Raw genomic sequence first — 22,213 nt, 5'->3', positions numbered from 1 at the left:
TTTTTTTCATCATCTTTAAGAACCTAGAGTCACCTCTGTGGTAATAAGAGGTATTGGATGGAGTCAACAAGTCAATCAGTAAGCATTTATTAAATGACTGCTAAGTGCCAGGCACTGGACTATGTACAGGGAATACAAAGAAAGGAAAAAAACAGCCTATGTTCTCCAGGAGTTAACCATCAAGGGGGGGAGACGATAAGCAAAACAAGATACGAACAGGACAATTTGGAGATAATCAGCAGTGGGAAGGCACTAGAATTAAGAGAGATCTCTAAAGCCTTCTTGCAGAAGATAAGACTTCGGATAAGATTTGAAGGAAGCCATGAGGCATAGATGAGGAGGTAGAAAGTTCCAATCATGAGTGATAACCAGTGAAAATGCCTGGAGTCAGGAGGTGAAATAGCAAGCAGCTCCGTGTCACTGGATTGCAGCATACATGGGTGGGTTGTGAATGGATATAATACGGTGTAAAAGCACTGCACAGGTAGGAAGGGACTAGGTTATGGAAGGCTATAAAAGCCAGTGGATTTTATATTTGATATATTGAAATAATAGAAAGCCACTGAGGTTGACTGAATGGAGGATTAAGGGGGAATGACTTGGTAGGACCTGTACTTTAGGAGTATCAATTTGATAGCTGAGTGGGGATAGATTGAAGTGTAGAGAAAGTTCCAAATTGCTCTCCAGAATGGTTGGATCAATTCACAACTCCACCAACCATGCATTTATGTTCCAATTTTTCCACATCTTCTCCAGTATTTATCATTTTCCTATTTTGTCATGTTAGCCAATCTGATAGGCATGATGTGATACCTCAGAGTCATTTTGATTTGGATTTCTCTAATCAGTAGTGATTTAGAGAATTTTTTCATATGACTATAGATGGCTTTAATTTCTTCATCTGAAAACTTGCTGTTCATATCCTTTCACCATTTATCACTTGGTGAATGACTTGTATCCTTATAAATTTGACTCAGTTCTCTATACATTTTAGAAATGAGGGCTTTATGAGAGACTCTGGTTGTTAAAATTCTTTTCCATTTTTCTGTTTCCCTCCTAATCTTGGTGGCATTGGCTTTGTTTGTGCAAAAGGTTTTCAATTTAATGTAATCAAAATTATCCATGTTGCATTTCATAATGTTCTCTATCTTGTTTGGTCTTAAATTCTTCCCTTGTCCATAGATCTGACTGTTAAGCTATTCCTTGCTCTCCTAATTAGCTTATACTCTCACCCTTTGTTTGTAAATCCTGTACCCATTCTGGCTTTATCTTGGTATAGGGTGTAAGATGTTGATCTATGCCAGTTTCTGCCATACTATTTTCCAGTTTTCCCCGCAGTTTTTGTTAATTGTGGTTTCTTATTCCAAAAGCTGGAGTCTTTAGATTTATCAAATAGCAGATTACTATAGTCATTGACCATTGTGTCTTGTATACATAACCTCTTCCACTGATCCGCCATTCTATTTCTTAGCCAGTACCAAGTAATTTTGATGATTGCTGCTTTACGATACAGTTTAAGACCTCGTACAGCTAGGTTCTTTCCCTTGCATTTCTTTTCATTAATTCTCTTGATATTCTGAACCTTTTGTTCTTCCAGATAGATGCATTTTGTTATAGTTTTTTCTAGCTCTATAAAATAATTTTTGGTAGTTTGATTGGTATAGAACTGAATAAGTAAATTAATTTAGGTAGAATTGTCATTTTTATTGTATTAGCTGGGCTTACCCATGAGCAACTGATATTTTTCCAGTTTTTTAGATCCGACTTTATTTGTGTGAAAAGTGTTTTATAATTGTGTTCATGTAGTTCCTGAGTTTGTTTTGGCATGTAGACTCCTAAATGTTTTATAATGTCTACACTAACTTTAAATGGAATTTCTCTTTCTATCTCTTGCTGTTGGGCTTTGTTAGTATTATATAGAAATGCTGATGATTTGTGTGGGTTTATTTTATATCCTGCAATTTTGCTAAATTTGCTTATTATTTCAAGTAATTTTTCACTTGATTCTCTAGGATTCTCTAAGTATATCATCATATCATCTGCAAAGAGTGATAGCTTTGTTTCTTCTTTGTCTATTCTAATTCTTTCAGTTTCTTTTTTCCTCTCTAATTGCTAAAGCTAACACTTCTAGTACAATATTGAAGAACAGTGGTGATAATGGACATCCTTGTTTCACCCCTGATCTTATTGGAAATGCTTTTAGCTTATCCCCATTACATATAATACTTGCTGAAGGTTTTAGATAGATGCTATTTATTATTTTAAGGAAGACTCCATTTATTCCTATGCTCTCTAGTATTTTTAATACAAATGGGTATTGTATTTTATCAAATGTTTTTTCCGCATCTATTCAGGTAATCATATGATTTCTGTTAGTTTTGTTGTTGATATGGTCAATTATGCTGATGTTTTTCTAATATTGAACCAGCCTTGCATTCCTGGTATAAATCCTATCTGGTCATAGTGTATTATCCTTGAGATTAGTTGTTGTAATCTCTTTGCCAATATTTTATTTAAAATTTTTGCATCTATATTCATTAGGGAAATTAGTCTATAATTTTTCTTTCTCAGTTTTGACTCTTCCCACTTTAGGTATCAGCACTATATTTGTATCATAAAAAGAATTTGGTAGGATTCCTTCTTCACTTATTTTCCCAAATAATGTATATAGTATTGGAATTAATTGTTCTTTAAATTTTTGATAGAATTCACTTGTAAATCTATCTGGCCCTGGTGATTTTTTCTTAGGGAGTTCATTGATGACTTGTTCAGTTTCTTTTTCTGAAGTGGGGTTAAGCATTTTATGTCCTCTTCTGTTAATCTGAACAACTTATATTTTTGTAAATATTCATCAATTTCACTAAGATTGTCAATCAAATTTATTGGCATACAGTTAGGCAGAGTACCTCCTAATTATGTTTTGATTTCTTCTTCATTGGTGGTGAATTCACCCTTTTCATTTTTTAATGCTGATAATTTGGTTTTCTTCTTTTTTTTTTAAATGAAGTTAACCAAGGGTTTATCTATTTTATTGGTTTTTTCCCCCATAAAGCCAGCTCTTAGTTTTATTTATTAGTTCAATAGTTTTCTTAATTTCAGTTTTCTTAATCTCTCTCCTTTGGTTTTCGCAGTTTCTAATTTGGTATTTAATTGGGGATTAAAAATTTTTTTTCTAGATTTTTTAGTTGCATGCCCAATTCATTGATTTTTTTCTTTATTTATTTTATTCATGTAAGTATTTAGAGATATAAAACTTCCCCTGGGGACCGCTGTTGCTGCGTCCCATAAGTTTTGGTATGTTGTCTCATTATTGTTATTCTCTTGGATGAAGTTATTGATTGTTTCTATGACTTATTGCTTGACCCACTCATTCTTTAGGATTATATTATTTAGTTTCCAATTAATTTTTAGTCTATCTTTCCATGGCACTTTATTACATGTAATTTTTATTGCATCATGATCTGAAAAGGATGCATTTAACATTTCTGCCTTTCTGCATTGTATTGTGAGGTTTTTATACCCTAGGACATTTTTAATCTTTGTGGAGGTACCATATACTGCTGACAAAAATGTATATTCCTTTCTGTCCCCATTCAGTTTTCTTCAGAGGTCAACAGTATTTAACGTTTATAAAATTCTATTCATCTCTTTAACTTCTTTCTTGTTTATTTTGTGATTAGATTTATCTAGTTCTGAGAGAGGGAGATTGAGGTCCCCCACTAGTATAGTTTTACTGTCTATCTCTTCTTGTATCTCCCTTAACTTCTCCTTTAAGAATTTGGATGCTATACACTTGGTGCATATATGTTTAGTAATGATATTAGTTCATTGTCTATGGTACCTTTTAGCAGGATGTAGTTTCCTCCCTTATCTCTTTTAATTAGATCTGTTTTTGTTTTTGCTTTTTCTGAGATCATGATTGCTACCTCTGCTTTTTTTACTTCAGCTGAAGCATAATATATTCTGCTTCAGCCTTTTGCCTTTACTCTGTTTGTATTCCTTTGCTTCAAATGTTTCTTGTAAACAACATATTGTAGGATTATGGTTCTTAATGCACTGTGCTGTCTGCTTCCATTTTATGGGAGAGTTCATTCCATTCATATTCAGAGTTATGATTACTATCTGTGTCTTTCTCTCCATCCTATTTCCCCCCCCATGTTTATACTTTTCTCTCTCCTTTCTCCTTTTCACTCTTCACTAGAGTTTTGCTTTAGACCACCCCCTCCCTTTTCTTTCTCTTTGCCTTTTGTACTTCTTCCCTCCCTTCTATTCCACTCTTCCTTTTCTTTTTTCTCCCCCCCACTTTCTATAGGGTAAGTTAGTTTTCTGTACTTACCTGATTATGTTATTCCCTCTTTGAACCAAATCTGATGAGAGTAAGGTTCAAACAATGCTCATCGCCCTCTCTTCTTTCCTTCTACTGTATTAGGTTTTTGTGCCTTTTCATTTACCCTTGTCTTCCTCTTCCTTTCCTTTTCTCCAAGTACAATCCCTTAATTAGATCAAATTAATCCATTTACCTTGATCCATTTAACCCACTTCTGTAGTTTTGCTTCCCAGTGTTGTGCCCAGGCACCTGGTGATTTGGCTGCTGGAGAATGCCATCACTTGTGGTGGTTTTCCAAGCCCGTGTTTCCCTGCCTCTGTTGAGGCTCTAGGTGGGGCTTGTCATTGGCTTTCTGGGATGCCTCCTGTCTTATACTGCTCCCCCTCTCCCATAGTGAGAGGGGCCTTTCCTGTTAATTCCCCCAGCTTCCTGGACTACAACACTGCTGCGCCCCATCTTTCTTCTGGCTTAGCTGTTCCAGGGTTTTTCCTGGGTCGATATTTTCTGGGCTTTCAGAGGTCAATAAGAGAGGATGAGAATGCCTTACTTCTGTGCCATCTTTTCTCCCGTAAGCAGAACTCGATCTTAGAGAGTAATTAAGAAACTTTTGTTTCAGAGTAAGAGAGACTATAGGTGTGTAACATTACATATATTGTGAGATGTTGGGGATGTGTTCATTTTTATGAGCTGATTTTTCCCCTCTTTTTAAATCTTTGTTACAGAGGAAATTTTGCTGAGCAGAGAAGAAAAAGAGGGATATATTTGGAAATTAATTTAATGCAAAAGCAGAAAGCATCAATGAAAATTGTTAAAAACAAACCAAAAATTAACTAGGAGGTTGGAGTACGTGATCCCTAATTTTACTCCAACTTTAACATTCTTCCATTCTGTTTTCTCTTATTCTTCGAGGCTGTCGGTAGTTGAGGCCAGTGACTCTGGCATCTTATTTGAGGAGCAATGCAGATGACTTAAGAAGCCATTCTAGAATCATCATTCATATACTTTTTGGCCCCTATGTATAGATTGTTGACCCTGCTGTAGTATAGGACTATTCATCCTGGCTGGTGCCTACTCCTTTATTGACTGGCATGTTGTTGTTGTGTATTGGACCTGTTTCCAATGAATGTCTAATGTAGATTAAGTATGACAGACCTCTTTAAGGTTGGATTGTTGTTGAAATGTCAGGCATAAGATGGTACTGTATATCCCACTTTGCTCTATGGTGGAGAGAACTAGTGAAAAATTAGTTTTAATTCTTTCTGTAATGGTGATTGTAATTGTCTGCCTTATTAGGAAAAAATGGTGGCTAAAGCAAAATCCTGAAAACCATTTTAAATGTAGAAAGATATAAAAATTAATGCTTTTTTTTTTTGGTTGTATTTTCTGTAGATTTCCAGTGGGTTCAAGGAGATGTTTGTGAAGTCCAACTGATGGTGTATAATCCGATGCCATTTGAACTTCGTGTGGAGAATATGGTATGTGCCATGACTCATTTATCATTACCAATGGATTTTTAAATTTTAAACTTAAAAATAAAATGAGGATTTCAGGACACACATCAGAACACAAAAATAGGCTTCCATATGAAACTGTGAGTTTCCACTTCATACCACTTAGTTTTTTAAAAAGTGGGTAAGGATAAGGGAAGAGAATAAACATTTATATAGCACTTACTATTTTCCAGGCACTGTACTAATTACTTTATAAGGATTATCTCATTTGATCCTCACTAAAACCATGCAAAGTATGTGGTATTAGCTCCATTTTTTGTAGTTGAGGAAACTGAGGCAAGCAGAGGTTAAATCACTTGCTCAGGGTCACATGGCTTAGTAAGGCATGGATTCAGACTGAGGTCTTCCTCACTCCAGGCCCAGGGCTTTATCGTACCACCCATCTTACATAATAAACTGTACACTTTCAAATTTTTCAAATTTCAAAATTGCCCTGTTCATCCATGCTTTCACCTGAACTTCCTTCTGTTCTCTCTTGTACATTAAAAAAAAAATCTTTCCATGGTCTTGTTAGGGGGGAGAGGTCATCAATATTGCTACTTCCCCAGTTAAAAACAAGAGAAAGAAACACACACAACCCCCACACCCACACCCACACGCACGCACGCACGCACCCCAAGCTTGTAACAAATAAGGCTAATCAAGCAAAATGTATCTGTCTGGTGGCTATGTCCAAAATGTATGTCTCTTGTATCTTATGTCCTTGACCTCTGCCAGGAAAATGGTAACATACTTCATCACAGTTCCTTCGGAGACATGATTGGTTATTGCATTGATTAAAGCTCTGAAGTCTTTCAGAGTTGTTTTTCCTTATAGTGCTGTTGTTCTTGTCTAAATTGTTCTTCTGATTCTTCTCACTTCACTTTGTATCGGTTCATACTCTTCCAGGATTTTCGGATATTTTGTTGGCTCAATTCATATGAGGCAATACTTTCATATACCACTCTTTATTTAGCAGTTGCCAGTTATCTAAGAGGTAAACTAAGGCACACCGTTAGATTCTAGTTCTTCCATTTTTCTTCCTCTCCATGTCTTAATCCCTCCTCTCCACTGGCATGATCAAGGAGTCTGTTTTGCTTGTGACTGTTCTGTTTTATCTGTATTATCCTCCCTCCTAAAACCTCACCCCCAATTTCCACTTGTTTTTCTGCTGAATCTGATGTATTGAACATCAAACTGGTATGTGTGTATGTGGTGTGTGTGTGTATGTGTGTTCAGTCCTCTTTTGTCCATTACAGAAAAGAGTGAGGTTCATCTGGTACCACTATTTCCACATCTTCCTTTATATTTGTGTACTTTATTTCTCACAAGCCCCAAATTATGGAAAATATCAAGTTCTACCCCCATTTTTGCCCTTTCTACACTAATACTTTCCTTTTCCCCTCTTTTCTTGTTTTTTCTTTAAACAATTTGTTTACACCCTACTTGTGTTTTAAATCTGTTGTTCCCATTTTATAGATGAAGGAACTGGGCTTCAGACATGACAGGCTCAGGAACAAAAGCTAGCAAGTGGTAGAACTGATTGGGATTTGATCTCTTGTTCTCTGACCCTTAACTGCAGTTCATTTTATTTATTTATTTTTTTCTATATCATACTGCCTCAAAATTAATTGAATGTGTTTACCAGATCATAGAATCATAAATTTAGAGCTTGCAGGGACCTCAAGGGTTATCTAGTTTAACTCTCTCATTTTCCTGATGAGAAAACTGAGACACATAATAAGTGAATGAAAAAGCTTTTGAACATTTAAAGTGTGCAAAGCAATATCTTAATCATTGGGGATACACGTAGGAAAGCAACAGTCCCTCTTCTCAAGGAGTTCACGTTCTACTTGGCAGTGTGGGTGGCTAATGCAGGCCCTATCTCCATTGGGATGGCTTTTCTGGATAATGGCTGTAAGCCCAGTGTGGAAGCAGAACTGGTGGAGGTGGGCAACAGGTGTTAGGCTGAGTTCTGAGTTGCCTAGGGGTGTGAAGGGAGATGGGGGTGTAGTGGTAGTCTTTTGACTGGTCTGTCATGTACTTCCTCTCTCTTCCTCAAGACCCCTTGCTGTTTCACCTAGGCTTATTTGCCAGAATTATTAAATGCCTTGACCAAGGTTACCCAAATTGGAGGTAGCAGATTTCAACCCTGGTCCTCTAACTTCTATTATTTTATGTGCAATAATACCCCTGTGCTTGGTGCTGGGAGAAGGTACAAATATGAACAAGACCTGGTCTCTGCCCTTACGGGATTTATAATCTAATTAACATAGACTTCCTTTAAGATGTGACAGATGTTTACTATACTTTAAAGACTTCTAATACCAGGTTGCTTTTTAAATCCTGTCAGTGGAATGGCTTTTTAAATTTTTCTTGGGTATTTAATTACAGAATAAGAGTTAGAAGTCACATTTGTAGGTTGTCTGAATCAATTCCCACCTCAAATGAGAATCATCTGTATGGGTCTTTTGCTCAAATTTCTTCAGTGATGGGGAGCTCATTATATCTTCAGAATATCCCTTCCATCATTGAACATCTGTAGTCATTAAAAATTTAATTCTTCTGGAGCTGAAACTGGGTCCTGTAACTTTAATCCAATAGTATTTATTAGTGGTGACCTCTGGAGCTATACAAAATAAACCTAATAATCCTTTATTAACATGACAAGTTTTTAAGATACTGAACACTTTTTGGTGGGCCTTTTACATTGACTGGTGGCTGAGAGACCTTACCCTCTATCTTCTGATCAGGACTTAAAACATAATTGTTGCTGTATTATTAATATTTTTCTCTTGATTTATTTATGAATTTTGTTTTCTTTGGCTTTTGCATTTTCAAAAATTGTCATATCTTCATTATGTACATTGTCCTAAGAGTCTTGATTAAATTAAATATGGCAAAGTGACAACTATCTGAAGAAATTAATTATTTGATACTCTCTCTTCATGATCTGAGTTTTGATACCATTTTACAATTCACTTTTGTAACCTATAGTGCCTAGCATAATTGCTTGTGTGTAGTGGACATTGAGTACTTGTTTATCAAAAGGAAAAAATTAGATTGCAACTGAATGTTTGTTCAATTCATTAGGCACTTACTATGGACAAGGGACAATATAAGATAAGGTCTCTGCCCTCAAGGAACTAGCTGTTTGAAGAGGAGCCCAGACGTACAAAAATATGTGAGATGCATAATGTACTATGAAAGTGTAATGAGAGAGACGCAAGGTACTATGAAAGCTCATAGGAGACTGGGAAGATAATGGGAGGTTTCATTGAGGTACCTGTATATCATTTATGTTCTTATGAAGGACTTGCCAGATTCTTGATTTAATTTTACAGAAATATTTACTGCCTGTGGTAAAGTCACAGGAGTTTCAGACTTGGATTTTGCCTTGTGCCTCTTTTCTCCCCTCTGCGCCCCTCTGCCCTCCCCCCACCCCGCCGACTTGACAAAGCATTATGCCCATCAAAGAAAATCAGTCTCTTCCCTGATACTAGTAAGGAAAACTAGTTTAGGAATTTTTTCATGAAACATCAGATTGATAGTAGGCAACTTACTAATAGCTGCAGTAATGCTTTCAGAATAAATGGAGGATTTGGAGTTAGAAGCCATCAGTTTCATCCCTGACTCTGCTACTTCCTGCCTGTGTTTTAGGCCTTCACCAAGCCATTTCCCTTTCAAGGGCCTCATTTCCTATCTTTTTGAATGAGATGATCTTTAAATTTTATGGTGTACTAGCTATGTGAGTTTCAAAAGTCTGAGACCTAGACTCTGAGACTCAGTTTCCTCATTACCAAAATAAGAGAGATGATTTTTTGCAAATAGACAAGTCTGCCTCACAAGGTTGTTTTCGAAAATTCTAAATTTAAGCACTTTATAGATGTAAGCTGTGGTTAAGCATTTGTATGATATACATAAATGAAATGTATTTTTTCCTCTTAATGAAACCATTTCTACCTTTAGAGAGGAGCATGTGAAATTCTCCAGTGTAATAGTCAAATGAAGATTGGGATATTTCATTGCACTTAAATTACAAGCAAGACAAAAATTCATTGTGAAGATAATTTATGCAGGGAATTTGGGGAGAAAGGACACACACAAGAAACAGAATAAGTATAAAATAAGTTTTTATTATTATTGAACTTTCCCCCAAAGAGAGTAACCCACTAAGAAATGTAGAAGCAGATTACTTAAAACTCTAAAAGGTGAGAGAGGTTCAAATAGGATTTAAAAAAAAAGTGACCTGTTGAAAAAACACTGGATTTGGTATCAGAATAATTATGTTTGTATCCCAGATTTACTATTTACCATTTACTAGTTCTGCTACTGGTGGGTTGTGTGATTGTGAGCTAGTCATTTTACTTCTCTGATCCTCTGTAAAGTTAGTTATAGTATCTTTTATCTCTTGGTTTTATCCCCAGTGCTTAGTATAGTGCCTGGCATACAGTAGGTGCTTAATAAATGTTTATCGATTGATTGATCAATCTTCTTGATACCCATCTGACAGGGTGGTAGTGCTAAAAGTAATTTATAAATTGTAAAATGCTCTGCAAGTGTGCTGCTTCAGGGTAGGCAAGGGAAAAGAAAGTTGAACTAAATTCATCCAAGCTTCTTATATTGAAAAAATTAAGTCAAAAATACAAATTTTCTGACCTTTCTGACTCAAGAACCAGGTATTGGTTACCATAAGGAAGAACTGTTGGCACAGTCATCAATAGTGCTTTTGTGTGTAATTCTACAGTCAAAGCTAATTATTTGTTTAAGACTTTCTGCCTTGATTAGAGCTAATAGCACATGTAAATATTTGATGAGTTAGGCCTCCTTGGGAAGCATTAAGACTTGTGGAATTTGAACAACCTGAATCTGGGTCACACCCATTAAATGAGATCTTTTTAAAAGGGGGAAAACACAGATATCCGCTCAGAAATGGCAATGATTATAGGCTTCGCTCAGATGTTATACAAACAAGATTTTGAGGGGGAAAAGTTTGGCTTTTATTTGGACCAGTTCAGTGCTTTTGAGATGGAGCCAGCATACATATCAGTGTATTAAGCCTTTTTAAAAATTAATGTTCTTGAGCGTCCCATTCTAGTTCAGAAGTCTTATCTGCCAATAGCTATCTCAAATTCAACATATCCAAAACAGGATCTTTTGACCCAAACTCATCTCTCTTCCTAACCTTTTTATTTCTATTGAGAGCATCCCCATCTATGTAGTAACCTAGATGAACAACCTTTGAGACATCCTTAATTGTACTTTCTCTCTGTCATTCACCCTGCCCTTCCCCCATGCCCATTCTGTTGCCTAGTTTAGTGGATTTTACCTTCTCAACATTTTCCACAGTTATTTCCTTTTTTTCTACTCCTCACAACCACCCTAGTGCAGGCATTTTATTTATTGATCTCTTTGATGTTTAGTTTGGAATCTGTGGTCCTGGTTTGGGTATCACTAAGCCTACTTCCTGACACCTCAGTCTTTCTAATTCCCATCATGGCCTCTGAGGCCTTGGTGGGAGATTGTCATACCAGTGGATAGGATGGACCTCAACAAAGGTCACTGAGAGATGCTGGTAGAAGAATGAATTTGGAGTAGCAGTGGGGACCTAGGTGTATGTCTATTATTTCTCTTGGACCTCTCTGTCAAGAGTAGTGGGAGAAGGATTAGCCACTAATATAAAGGGTTTCCAAGGGAAATAAGGAATCTTCCAGGGACAGACAGTTTTTATTAAGGTGAAGTGTAAGGAATTTTTATGAAAAGCTTAGGATATACGAGAATTTGATCATAAAGTCGAGTGTTCCAAAGGAATGAGCGGGCTATTCATAACATCATTGATTTAGAAGAGACCTTAGAGGCTGTCAACTCTAATGTCCAGTTTTTCCAGATGTGGAAACTGAGGCCCAGAAGGATTTAAGTAACTTGCCCATGGTCATAAAGTAGTAAGTAGTAAGAATCTGGAGAGGGATTCAAATTCAGAAATTCTTAATGTCAAATACAAAATTCTGAGTGAATCAGGTCATAGTGGGCCTTTAGGGCAATCAGAGTAATATTGCATCAGGTTAGGGTTTGGCAGGAGAGAATATTTGCATTCTGCTTGCACATCTAATGTAGTGAGACTAGGAAACTGGGAGTACTGAGTGACAGTGTCACAGGAACTATATATCTAGGGTGTGCTTCTTCAACAGACCTGAAGTTTTTTTTTTTTTTTAAAGGATAGTCAATCTTATTGTAGAGAGAATTTGGAACTTTGTATTTTGGTGTATACTTCTACGAGGTTTATTACCCTTCCAGTGTGTCTTAGCTTGTTGATGGAGGGAATGAAACTTTGGAGCCAGGCTTCTTTGCACTGGGCAGGAGCAAGGGATGTTGGGTCTCTCTATGTAACATATTCTCTACATGTTTCTTGGCTTGTTGATTTGAGCATAGAACATTATAGTTGGAGATCCTGGAGACATTATAGTCTGACTCCATTATGTTACAGCTGAGTTAACTGAGGGCTAGAGATGGGAGGGGCAGCTAGGTGGCACAGTGGATAGAGTGCCTGGAGTCAGAAAGACTCTTTTTTCCTGAGTTCAAATGTGGTCTTCGAGACTTACTCTCTGTGTGACCCTGGGCAAGTCACTCAACCCAGTTTACCTCAGTTCCTCATCTGGAAAATGAGCTATATAAGGAAATGGCAAACCACTCTAGTATCTTTTCCAAGAAAACCCCAAATGGGGTCATGAAGAGTTGGACACAACTTGAAATGACTAAACAACAACAAGAGAAGGGGAAATGAGTTTTTAAGGACTTCACAGTGATGTGGTAGCAGAGTTGGGATTTGAATCCAGATCTCATGCTCATTCTGATGATCTTTTTAGTATACCATGTTTTCCAGTGTTTGTGTCTAATTTTTCCTGCTTGATTGTTATCTTCAGGATTTTTAAAATCCCTGATTGTTTGGCACATGACATTTTAGTACTTCATTTATTAGGCCTATGCCTCTTTCTCCTTTAACATGGATGTTTGAGTATTAGCCACATGATTACATGCTAATTAAACCTAAGACAGAAATGATTTGCCCAAGGTTACAGAACAAGTATTGGCTGAACTGGAATTAGTATTTATAGCTACAAAGCCTGATTATATTGTTCAGTAAACACTGCGCAAGATGATTTTTATGTTCTTGGGTAAATTAAATGTGCAGCCCAGCAGCTGTGAATGTACTATGAAACCCCACTAATGCACTTGAGCCACATTCATTCTGAGTTTACTAATTTCAGATTTGTGCTTCTTTAACCTGGTCAGAAGTAAAGTTTATTTTTGGTACATTTTGTATAAAAAAGGTTTTTTTTTTTTTTTGCTTTTTAGTGAGGCAGTTGGGGTTAAGTGACTTGCTCAGGATCACACAGCTAGTGTGAAGTCTCTGAGGTCAAATTTGAACTCAGGTCCTCCTGACTCCAAGGCCCAGAGCTCTATCCACAAAAAGGTACTTTTAAAAGAAGAAATTGGTTTTTAAAGAACTTTTGAACCTTTGTGGTTAGAAGAAAGGTTGTGTGATGAGAAGAGCACTGCATTTGTATTACTTTGGACAAAGTACTTTGTATCCCTGGGCTTCAGTTTCCTCATCTGTGAGAAGATGATATTAATGTCTGTACCAACTACTTTACCAGGACATTTTGAGGATGAATGTGGATGAAAGTGCTTGTAAAAATATACTGTGTGTTATGTAAATGTATGTTATGTTGAATAATAATAATAATTACTAATATATAATAAAAAGGTATTCAGATAGATGCTGGTAATTATAAATAAGTTACAGCAAGTTCACCATAAAAATTTTATTTGAGTTACTACATGTATTTGAAATAATAAATGAACTTTTTAATTGACTTATTTCATTTTTATTTATTTTAGCTAACATTTATTGAGTACTTACTCTGGGCCTATGAGTCAGTATTCATTGATATTCTTTCACTCATTTGTTAAAAAATAAAAATCAGATCTGAGGGTTTTTTTTTAAATTTTCCTGTATGCCATTGATAATTTCCCCTTCTTCAGGGATCTTGAGAACTGATCTTTTGCAAACGCCCTAAAAATTGTCTTGTTTCAACCCCAGGCCTCCTTTATATATTCATGTTCTTCTCTAGCTTCGTTTCTCATCTTCTTTTCTTCAGTACATTTGTTTCCTTAGGAAGCACATCTAGTACTTTGATCCTGGCATCTCAAAATGGAGGCTTCATGATTGTTGATAGATCTTTTCTGTCTTTTATCTGTTTGTTTTTTCCGATTTGGTTTCATGCTTTAAATGCTTTTTGGATAACTTAAGGCTTTCACCAAACTGTCTTTAAAATTGTTTATCTTTTCACTACTTTTTGTTCTTTTATGATGTGATAATTTCTCTTAATCATTTCCCAATCTTTTTGGTAATATTTTAAAAATTAATTTGTTGTCTTAACCTAGGTTGCTTTCAGCTGTCAGGTCATTGCTGCAGTAAGTAGATTAAATGTTTTCTGAGATCATTCTTAGGATATTTTATTCTCCATGTTGTGACATTTAATGTGCATCAGTTAAACTTCTTTGCACAACTGTTTTAATAAGTTTGGGTGTCCTTTCCTATATTTAGTTCCATTTTTTCAGTATTTCAGTCATTTGTTTAAACGAGTTAAGTTGAATTTGTTTTCATTGTAAGCCATTTCTTTTTCTCATTTTTATTCTTGTAGTTTTTTTTTTTACTACTTTTAATTTTTGCTCTGATGAATGAGAGATCTGTTTAGAGATGGTTGATTCATGAGTGACTACTTACCACTATGTCTACTTTCCTATCTATGTACAATTTAATGAGAATGATCTATGCCTGATTGAAGGTGTGCTTAATAAGAGTAACAGAAAGGCATAGGAAGCCTTTTAGAAATGACATTCCGCAACAGATCGCATTTTACCAGCACACAGTTGATTGAAATCTAAAGATAATTCAAGATCCCACATTGCTTGTTGACCATAAAAAAATAAGTTGATTCGGTAGAGTTCCATTTTAAAGGCTCTCTTCTAACAAACAGTCTATCATGAATAGTTTCAAACTTTTAATATTTCAAACAAGATTATCTGAAAGATAAGAGAGATAATATTAGCTCCCCACTGATTACTAACAGCAAGGAAGACATAAAATTGGAAGGTACTTGATCATCAAAGATGTTCATTACTGTCAGAGAGGAGTTTAATGCAGGATCCTAGTTGAAGAGGCATTGTGTATAGGTGGTGAGGTCCTTCTTGATGTTTCTGTTTGTAGGTAATGTGCTAATTTCACGAAACCACAGAGTCTCCCAAATGAGATCCATAATCACTCCAAAGAGTTTGGTTTTAACTCTTCCCACACAAGAAAAACCAAACTTTGCTATATAGATGGATGGATAGAGCTTATCCTTCAACATTTATAGCTTGGATAGACACTGCAAATGGATAATAATGTGGGCCCAGAATTGAATGGGGAAGATAGAGAGAGTTTGCCTTAAGGAAATTGCAAAGTTTTTTTTTTACCTCAATTTCCTTGAGATAGAATCCCACACGTCTTTTTAATGTTAGTGTTCTTTTGGTAATGTTATATGGATATGAGTCATGAATACTATAATATCTGAAGAGTTCAAGGTGAAAAGCAAAAGAGAGATACATCGGGGGCATGAGGTGGCTGCCACATATTACAAACGAGGAATTACATGAGAGGAATAATGCAAAAGATGCAATTAAAGAGTTGCATGATCAAAAATAGAAGAGCTAGTTTTTTTACTGATGGCAAAGTAAAACCAGTGGACAGTCCACATGTCCTGTTGGTATCTACCTTGTGACAAAGGCATCTGAGGGATTTTGTCTTCGTGTTGGGTGGAGGTCCTTTGGTAACATATGGACAAATAGCTTGCAGAATGGTGAGGCTATTTGTATAATGGTGAGATATTGTGATCAGCATCATTGGAGGCAATATTCAGAATGAGAATGAGGTCATAGATCCATCAGAATATACTTTTTGAGGGGACATGTTTTTAGGTGTTGAAGGAAAGAAGATAAAAGGAATAAGATTATAAATAGGAAGGTATTTTAGGAGGCTGTTATTGGTGAATGAATGAACAAAAAGCATTTTTTGAGGGAGCTTGGCAGTGGGGTTAAGTGACTTGCCCAGGGACACACAGCTAGTAAGTGTCAAGTGTCTGAGGTTGGATTTGAACTCAGGTCCTCCTGACTCCAGGCTGGTGCTCTATCCACTGCACCACCTAGCTGCTCCAAAAAGCATTTATTAAGTACTTAGTATATGCCAAATGCTGTGTTAACCATGAGGTATGCGAATTTAGTAACAAAACAGTCCCTACCCTCAAAGAGCTGTGCTGTTCTAGGGAGCCAACAGTCATAAGGGAGAAGTAGCTAGTAAAGTGTTTGGTTTGAGAAGTGTAGGGGTGTTTTACATTAATATGCCCTTTCCAGAAGCAATGGTACTATAGATTAGCTGAGGGGAAACATAGGGCCAGAATTTGGGTGGTTAGAGTGGAAAGTAAGTGGAAGATATAGATGTATGATACATTTTCCAGAGGTAAAAATTATAGGCATTCTGAATTCATTAGATGTGCGGGATGTGAGAGACGGAAGAATCAAAAATCACTCCCAAATGTGATTCCTCATTACATTGTAATTGTAAGTTCCTTGAGGGCAGGAGCTTTTTTTGTGTGTGTGTATCCCCAGTGCTTGGAACATAGTAGGTGCTTAATAAACGTTTATTTACATATTTACTGATTCTAGGTGACTTGCCGTCCTTGAATTTACAGTCTTAATAATCAAGATAATATATGGATATAGCTATAGTTCAGAGCAGAATGTGAAAACTATGTAAAAAAGGTACAAACATATTGCTTCGACATTTGTTCTAAGTGAGCCAAAGGGATAAAGGAAAGTATGGGGTCAGAGGTGGAAGATGGTATCAGGAAAGGCTAACTTAAAGGTACCTAGAATATTTTATTATTGTTTAGGTAAATTATTTTTATTTCTTCTGGTTTTAGAAAATTAGCCAGTATTTTCAATATGATGATTTAAAATAGTATACATGTGTCTCTAGTTAGAGGAAGGCTCACTGTGTATGTATACTTTTTTATTTTTTATTTTTATATTTAATTTTTTTCTAATTACATAAAACAATTTGTTTTTAAAATTTTTAAAATTAAAAATTAAAATTTAAAATTTTTAAAATTTTGAGTTGTGCATTTTCTTCCTCCTTCCCTTCTTCTCCCCTCCTTGAGAAGACAAACAGTTTGATATAGATTATACAAGTGCAGTCATGCAAAACATATTTCCATCTCAGCCATGTTGTTAGAGAAAACACAGACCAAAAAAAAAGAAAAAAGAAAAAAGAAAGCAAAAAAAAATATGTTTCAATCTACATTCAGACTCCTTCAGTTCTTTCTCTAGAGGTGGAAAAACATTTTTCATCTTAAGTCCTTCGGAATTTTCTTGGATCATTGTATTGCTGAGAATAGCTAAGTCGTTCACTCGTGATTGTCATACGATATTGCTGTTACTGTGTACAATGTTCTCCTGGTTCCCACTCATTTCACTTTGCATCAGATGATGTATAAGTCTTTTTAGGTTTTTCTGAAACTATCCTGTTCATCATTTCTTACATCTGTGTAAGTATACGTATTAATTTATGCTGAAAGTTTTGAAATTGCAACACTTCAAAGTAATTGCCTGTAGAAATAGGTTAAAAAAATTCAAATGGTTTCTGTCAGAGTATAACTGCTATAGTTTGTATCTGCATAGGAAAGACATCCCTTTCTTTACCAAATGGGGGAGACAACTTTTTTCATCATTTTTTTTTAACCTTGACCTCTGTTTTATGGGTTAGAGATCTAGGTCAATGATAATACAAAATGTACATATCCCTTTTGAGCTGAGCTCTTGTGACGTTTGCATAATGCATTGTATATGACTGTGAGTTATCTGTAGTAGAATTCACCTTAATGCGTATCTAGTGTCTTTTTTTGTTTTATATAAAATTTGTCCTATGATATAAAAGGCCAAATAGACACAGACATGTTTACTAAGATGAAGTGGTTCATGAGGACTTAGCAACTTGATGTGATACCATCTGTGTTTGTGTACAAAAAAATGTGTATATGTATTCCATAATAACGATTACATACCATATTAGCTACATTGTCTTTTTCTTGTTGTCAGCTAAGTACAGAATAATGTAAAGTACAGATAATGTAATCATACATTATCAGAGATAGCAGGAACCTTAGAGAGCCAATCCTTTCATTTTACAGGTGAGAAGACTGAACCAGCATGGGCAATGAATGGCAGATGTTAAGACTTAAAATCAGGTTTTTTGACTCTGAGCTGAGTGTGCTGCTCATTCTACTTTCCTGTACTGTCTTGTAGGTTTAGCTCTGGCTTATTGAATGAATTTGGGCAAGGCACTCTACTTCCTGAGTCTGTTTCTTTATTGCCAAAAAGGGAGTGGGGCAGGCTAGATGTTATCTAGGATAATTTAGGTCCAAAAATTCTACGATTTACATCATTCAGAGTAATAATTGTATTTTTTTTTGAGGCAGAAGGGTTAAGTGACTTGCCCAGGGTCACACAGCTAGTGTCTGAGGCTGGATTTGAACTCAGGGTCCTCCTGACTTCAGAGTTGGTGCTCTATCCACTGCACCACTTAGCTGCCCCAATAATTGTATTTTATATTCTATAATTCTTCTAACAAATAATGGTCAATATAGTAGTATATACTCAGCAAGTACTCTCTTAGTATTAGTAGTGATTTAACTTTTAGAATTTTAGCCAAGGGGTGATTTAGAACTAGTTAATTAATTATTAAACATTTAGTAAGTGCTTATTATGTGGCAGTGAGTGAAATCATCTATTTGCAATACTGTCTATAAGGCTTATGTGCTATGAAATAGGAAAGGGGGGCATGGGAGGATTGGAGACAGCATTGGTTTAAGAGTCAGATGAACTGACCTTTACTCTCTGTTTACTGGGTGAGGTCATTTTGCCTTTCAGCCTCAGTTTCCTCATCTATAAAAAAAGAGAAATCTAAATAATTTTGAAGTCCCCTTTTATTTGAGACTTCTATGATTCTTGTATTGCTCATCAAAATTTGATTTTTCCAAGTAAACAGGAGCTTGCTTCAGGAATGATTTTGCAGATTTTTCATTTTTAAAATTCAGTTTTACTAGAGGAAATTTTTCTCCTTTTGAAAGTCAGCCTCTTGCTTGAGGGACCTGTGATATGAATGAAAAGCAGGAGTAAGGGATGAAAGAATAGCCTTTCGATGCCTTCTTGATATTCACAGAAGTGCTTTTATTTTCATATTTGAACCCTTTGAACTTGGTTGTTAAATTTAAAATTGTCAGGTAGAGTTGGCCTTTTCCCCTTTTCCTAAAGGGGAATGAATATATGTGCTTTTTGTGATTTTTCATAGAAATGGTTCCAGCCTACTTTAAAAAGAAAAAAAAGGAACCCAAAGAAATCTGTCTAACAAATAAAGCAGCAAGCCAAACGGTGGTACCACTCTGTCAGCTGTTGAGGGCACCCTTTATCTAGTTAAATGGCATCCCAGTTCCTTTCAAAGGGCGCTGCTTGAATTTTATGCTCAAATGTTTGTTAAAACAGAAAAAGAAGCAACATCCTCTGGAATAATTTTTGTGGAGATGAGCTCTTGTTTTTGGTATGAACTCATGAAATTCACCATAAGGCTGTTTTACTAGGAAATGAAATATTATGTCGCAACACCACACAGATTTTTTATTCACACTCAATAAACATCCAAATCAAAAGAGATAATATTCATAAAGTGCTTTGCAAACATTGAAGTGCTATGTAAATGCTATCTATCATTATTATTTTAAATCTTTATTTTTAATATATATGAACTTTCAAAGTGAGGAGGACTGGTCAGATTTAGGATTTGGAATAAATGAAAGAAATTGTTTCCCCAAAATTTAAGTAATTGAACAACTTGGCTACTGTGAAAATTTACATTGTAGACTCTTAGAGTTGGAAGGCCTTTAAAAGTTATCTAGTCTAGGCCCCAGTTGCTAGGCAGCTCATTTTATTTTGGGGCAACTCTAATTGTTAAGAAGTTTTTCCTTATATTGGAAATTATGTGTTTCCTTGGACTAAAATTCTCTACAATTTCCGTTGCTCTTATGTTTGTTAAGCAAAAGCTATCCCATAATCACTGAATGGCTGTTGCCTCAGCCAAGCTAAGACCTGGGAAAGACCTTAGCTTAAAAAGGCCAAGGTCACCCACTACATCTTGGGCCATCATCAGTCATCTTGACTTTTATCTTGTCCACTGGAGCACTTTGAGCTTGGTCAGACATCCAAGACACCAAGTCCACTGTGTCCTGGACTATTGCCAGTCATCTTGACTTTTGTCTTGCCACTAGACTTTGATGACTGGAGGAGAGAGTGAGGCTGATGACTTTGTGGAGCTCTGCCTCCCTTCAATCCAATTTATTGAAAAATCAAGACATCACCCTTGTGATGTCTTTGGTTCTCTTTGAGAACAAAGGAGGGACAACAAATAATTTTAATAGACCTATGCTCTAGTCGAGATGAAACACAAGACAGTTTGCCTTAATGATGTTTTCCTTAAAAATCAATTTCCTTTATATAGTATGTGTCTTCTGGTTAATTTGTCATTGGCTCCATCATAAGCATCATTTGTTCATTCAGTTAACATTCACTGAGTATTCCTAGAATTATATTAGGTTCTTTGAATGAAGGAATATAATCATCATAATAGCAGACTTTTATATAAGGTATGAAGCTTTACACAGTGTTTTAACTAATTTGATTTACATTATCTAATTTGATTCCCACAACAACTCGAATTATTTCCCTCCCCTTTCAGCTCCTTTTTTACAAATGAGAAAACAAACTTAGGGAAATGTGGCAATTTTCCTGCAGTTACATAGATAATGGTCAGGTGTGGGATTTGAATTCGGATCTCTCTTGACTCAGCACTTTTTTTTATTACCTCTTGCTGCCTCTCCGTTACATCATAAAATGTAGAAGATAGTTGGTTTTTTTTTTTTAAACAGAATTTAGAGATCATCTAGTCTATCCTCCGCACTGCCATTCCCTGCTTCTCCTGTTTTATAGATTAGGAAATTGTGGCTCAGGGAGGAAAGATAGTTTGCCTAATGTTGCATGCTGATTTAGGGGCACAGCAAATATACGTTTGTGTTTTTTTTTGGCTCTGAGGCATTGTTATAGTTTAGAATCAGCATAGCAGGTCACAGATGAAATTTAATTCAACAAATATTTTAAAAGCAATTTCTATTTATGTCACAGCACCAGGTTCTGGGGATAGAAAGCTGAAAAATGATGCTGCCCCTGTCCCCAAGGTACCTTGAAATCTTACCTAGGAATAAGTCCTGGTCTAGGGGAAAGAACTGACTCTGAAATTAGCAGATGTAGGTTCAGATCCCACTTCGCATGTTTACTACTGGTGTGACCTCAGGCCAATCCCTTTATCTTCTTCGGGCTCAGTTTCCTCATCTGTAAAATGAGGAAGGTTTACCTTGGAGGTTTCTTCCAGCTCTATGATCCTATCATCCCTTCACATACATATAATGCAAAATCAATTCTGCTGAATCCCCAGGAGAGCTCAAGACCAAAGGCTCTGAGAAATTGAAATGATCACTTCTACCTGGGAGAATTTGTAAAGTCTTATGGAGCAAGTGATAGCTGAGTTGAATCAGGAAGACTTGTGGGAGAAGTATGTGACAGCTTACATGGCATGCTGTGAGCAAGTGCACAGATGTTCAAAAGGGCAGGATGTGCTATCCTGGCGAATAATCAGCTATTTCTAGAAGCCAGGCACTGGCAGAATAGAAACAGAATCGTGGTTTGATAACACAATAGTTGTGTGACCACAGACAACCAATTTAATCTCTGTAAGCCTCAGTTCCTTTAACTGTACAATGCTAAATGATAATTCTTTTGGCCCTGACCTCACAGGGTTGTTGTGAGGAAAGTACTTCTGTTAACCATAAATTCGTATATATGTGAATTGTTCCTTCTTGAAATAAAAAAAGTGGGGTTTTTTTGGCATCTGAACTCTTAGAATTCCAGGAAATGAATGCAGTAAAAATAATCAGAGCTGACACTTATATAGTGTTTTATGGTTTGCAAAGCTCTTTACATATATTATCTTGTTAGCTGTCTCCTGGACAAGAGAAAGAACTAAGATGGTAGTACTGAAGAGTCAACCTGTAGATTATTTATGGGTTTTAAATTCACAAGTTAATTGAATGTTAAAAGCTGCAAAGTATCTTAGAGATCATCTGGTCAAAATCCTTTATTTTATAAAGAAATGGAGGCCAAGTAATCTGCTCAGAGTCATTCAGGAATCATTTGG

At 36.0% G+C, this 22,213-nt stretch overlaps 1 protein-coding gene across 3 annotated transcripts in view; it reads left to right on the top strand.

Annotated features, from left to right (window-relative positions):
- Positions 1-22,213, top strand: part of TRAPPC9 (trafficking protein particle complex subunit 9) — a 942,595-nt gene that overhangs the window by 171,331 nt on the left and 749,051 nt on the right. For all 3 annotated transcript variants that reach the window (XM_020967021.2, XM_020967026.2, XM_078153761.1), the window contains one exon: positions 5,717-5,802. In XM_020967021.2, the coding sequence (XP_020822680.1) occupies positions 5,717-5,802 (86 nt within the window). The remainder of the gene's footprint in view (positions 1-5,716; positions 5,803-22,213) is intronic.

This window comes from Phascolarctos cinereus, unplaced genomic scaffold (assembly GCF_003287225.1).
Source record: "Phascolarctos cinereus isolate Bilbo 61053 unplaced genomic scaffold, phaCin_HiC Scaffold_4;HRSCAF=312, whole genome shotgun sequence".
Taxonomy (NCBI): Eukaryota; Metazoa; Chordata; class Mammalia; order Diprotodontia; family Phascolarctidae; genus Phascolarctos; species Phascolarctos cinereus.
Note: the sequence above shows the minus strand (reverse complement) of the source record. Positions and strands in the feature narration are given on the sequence as shown.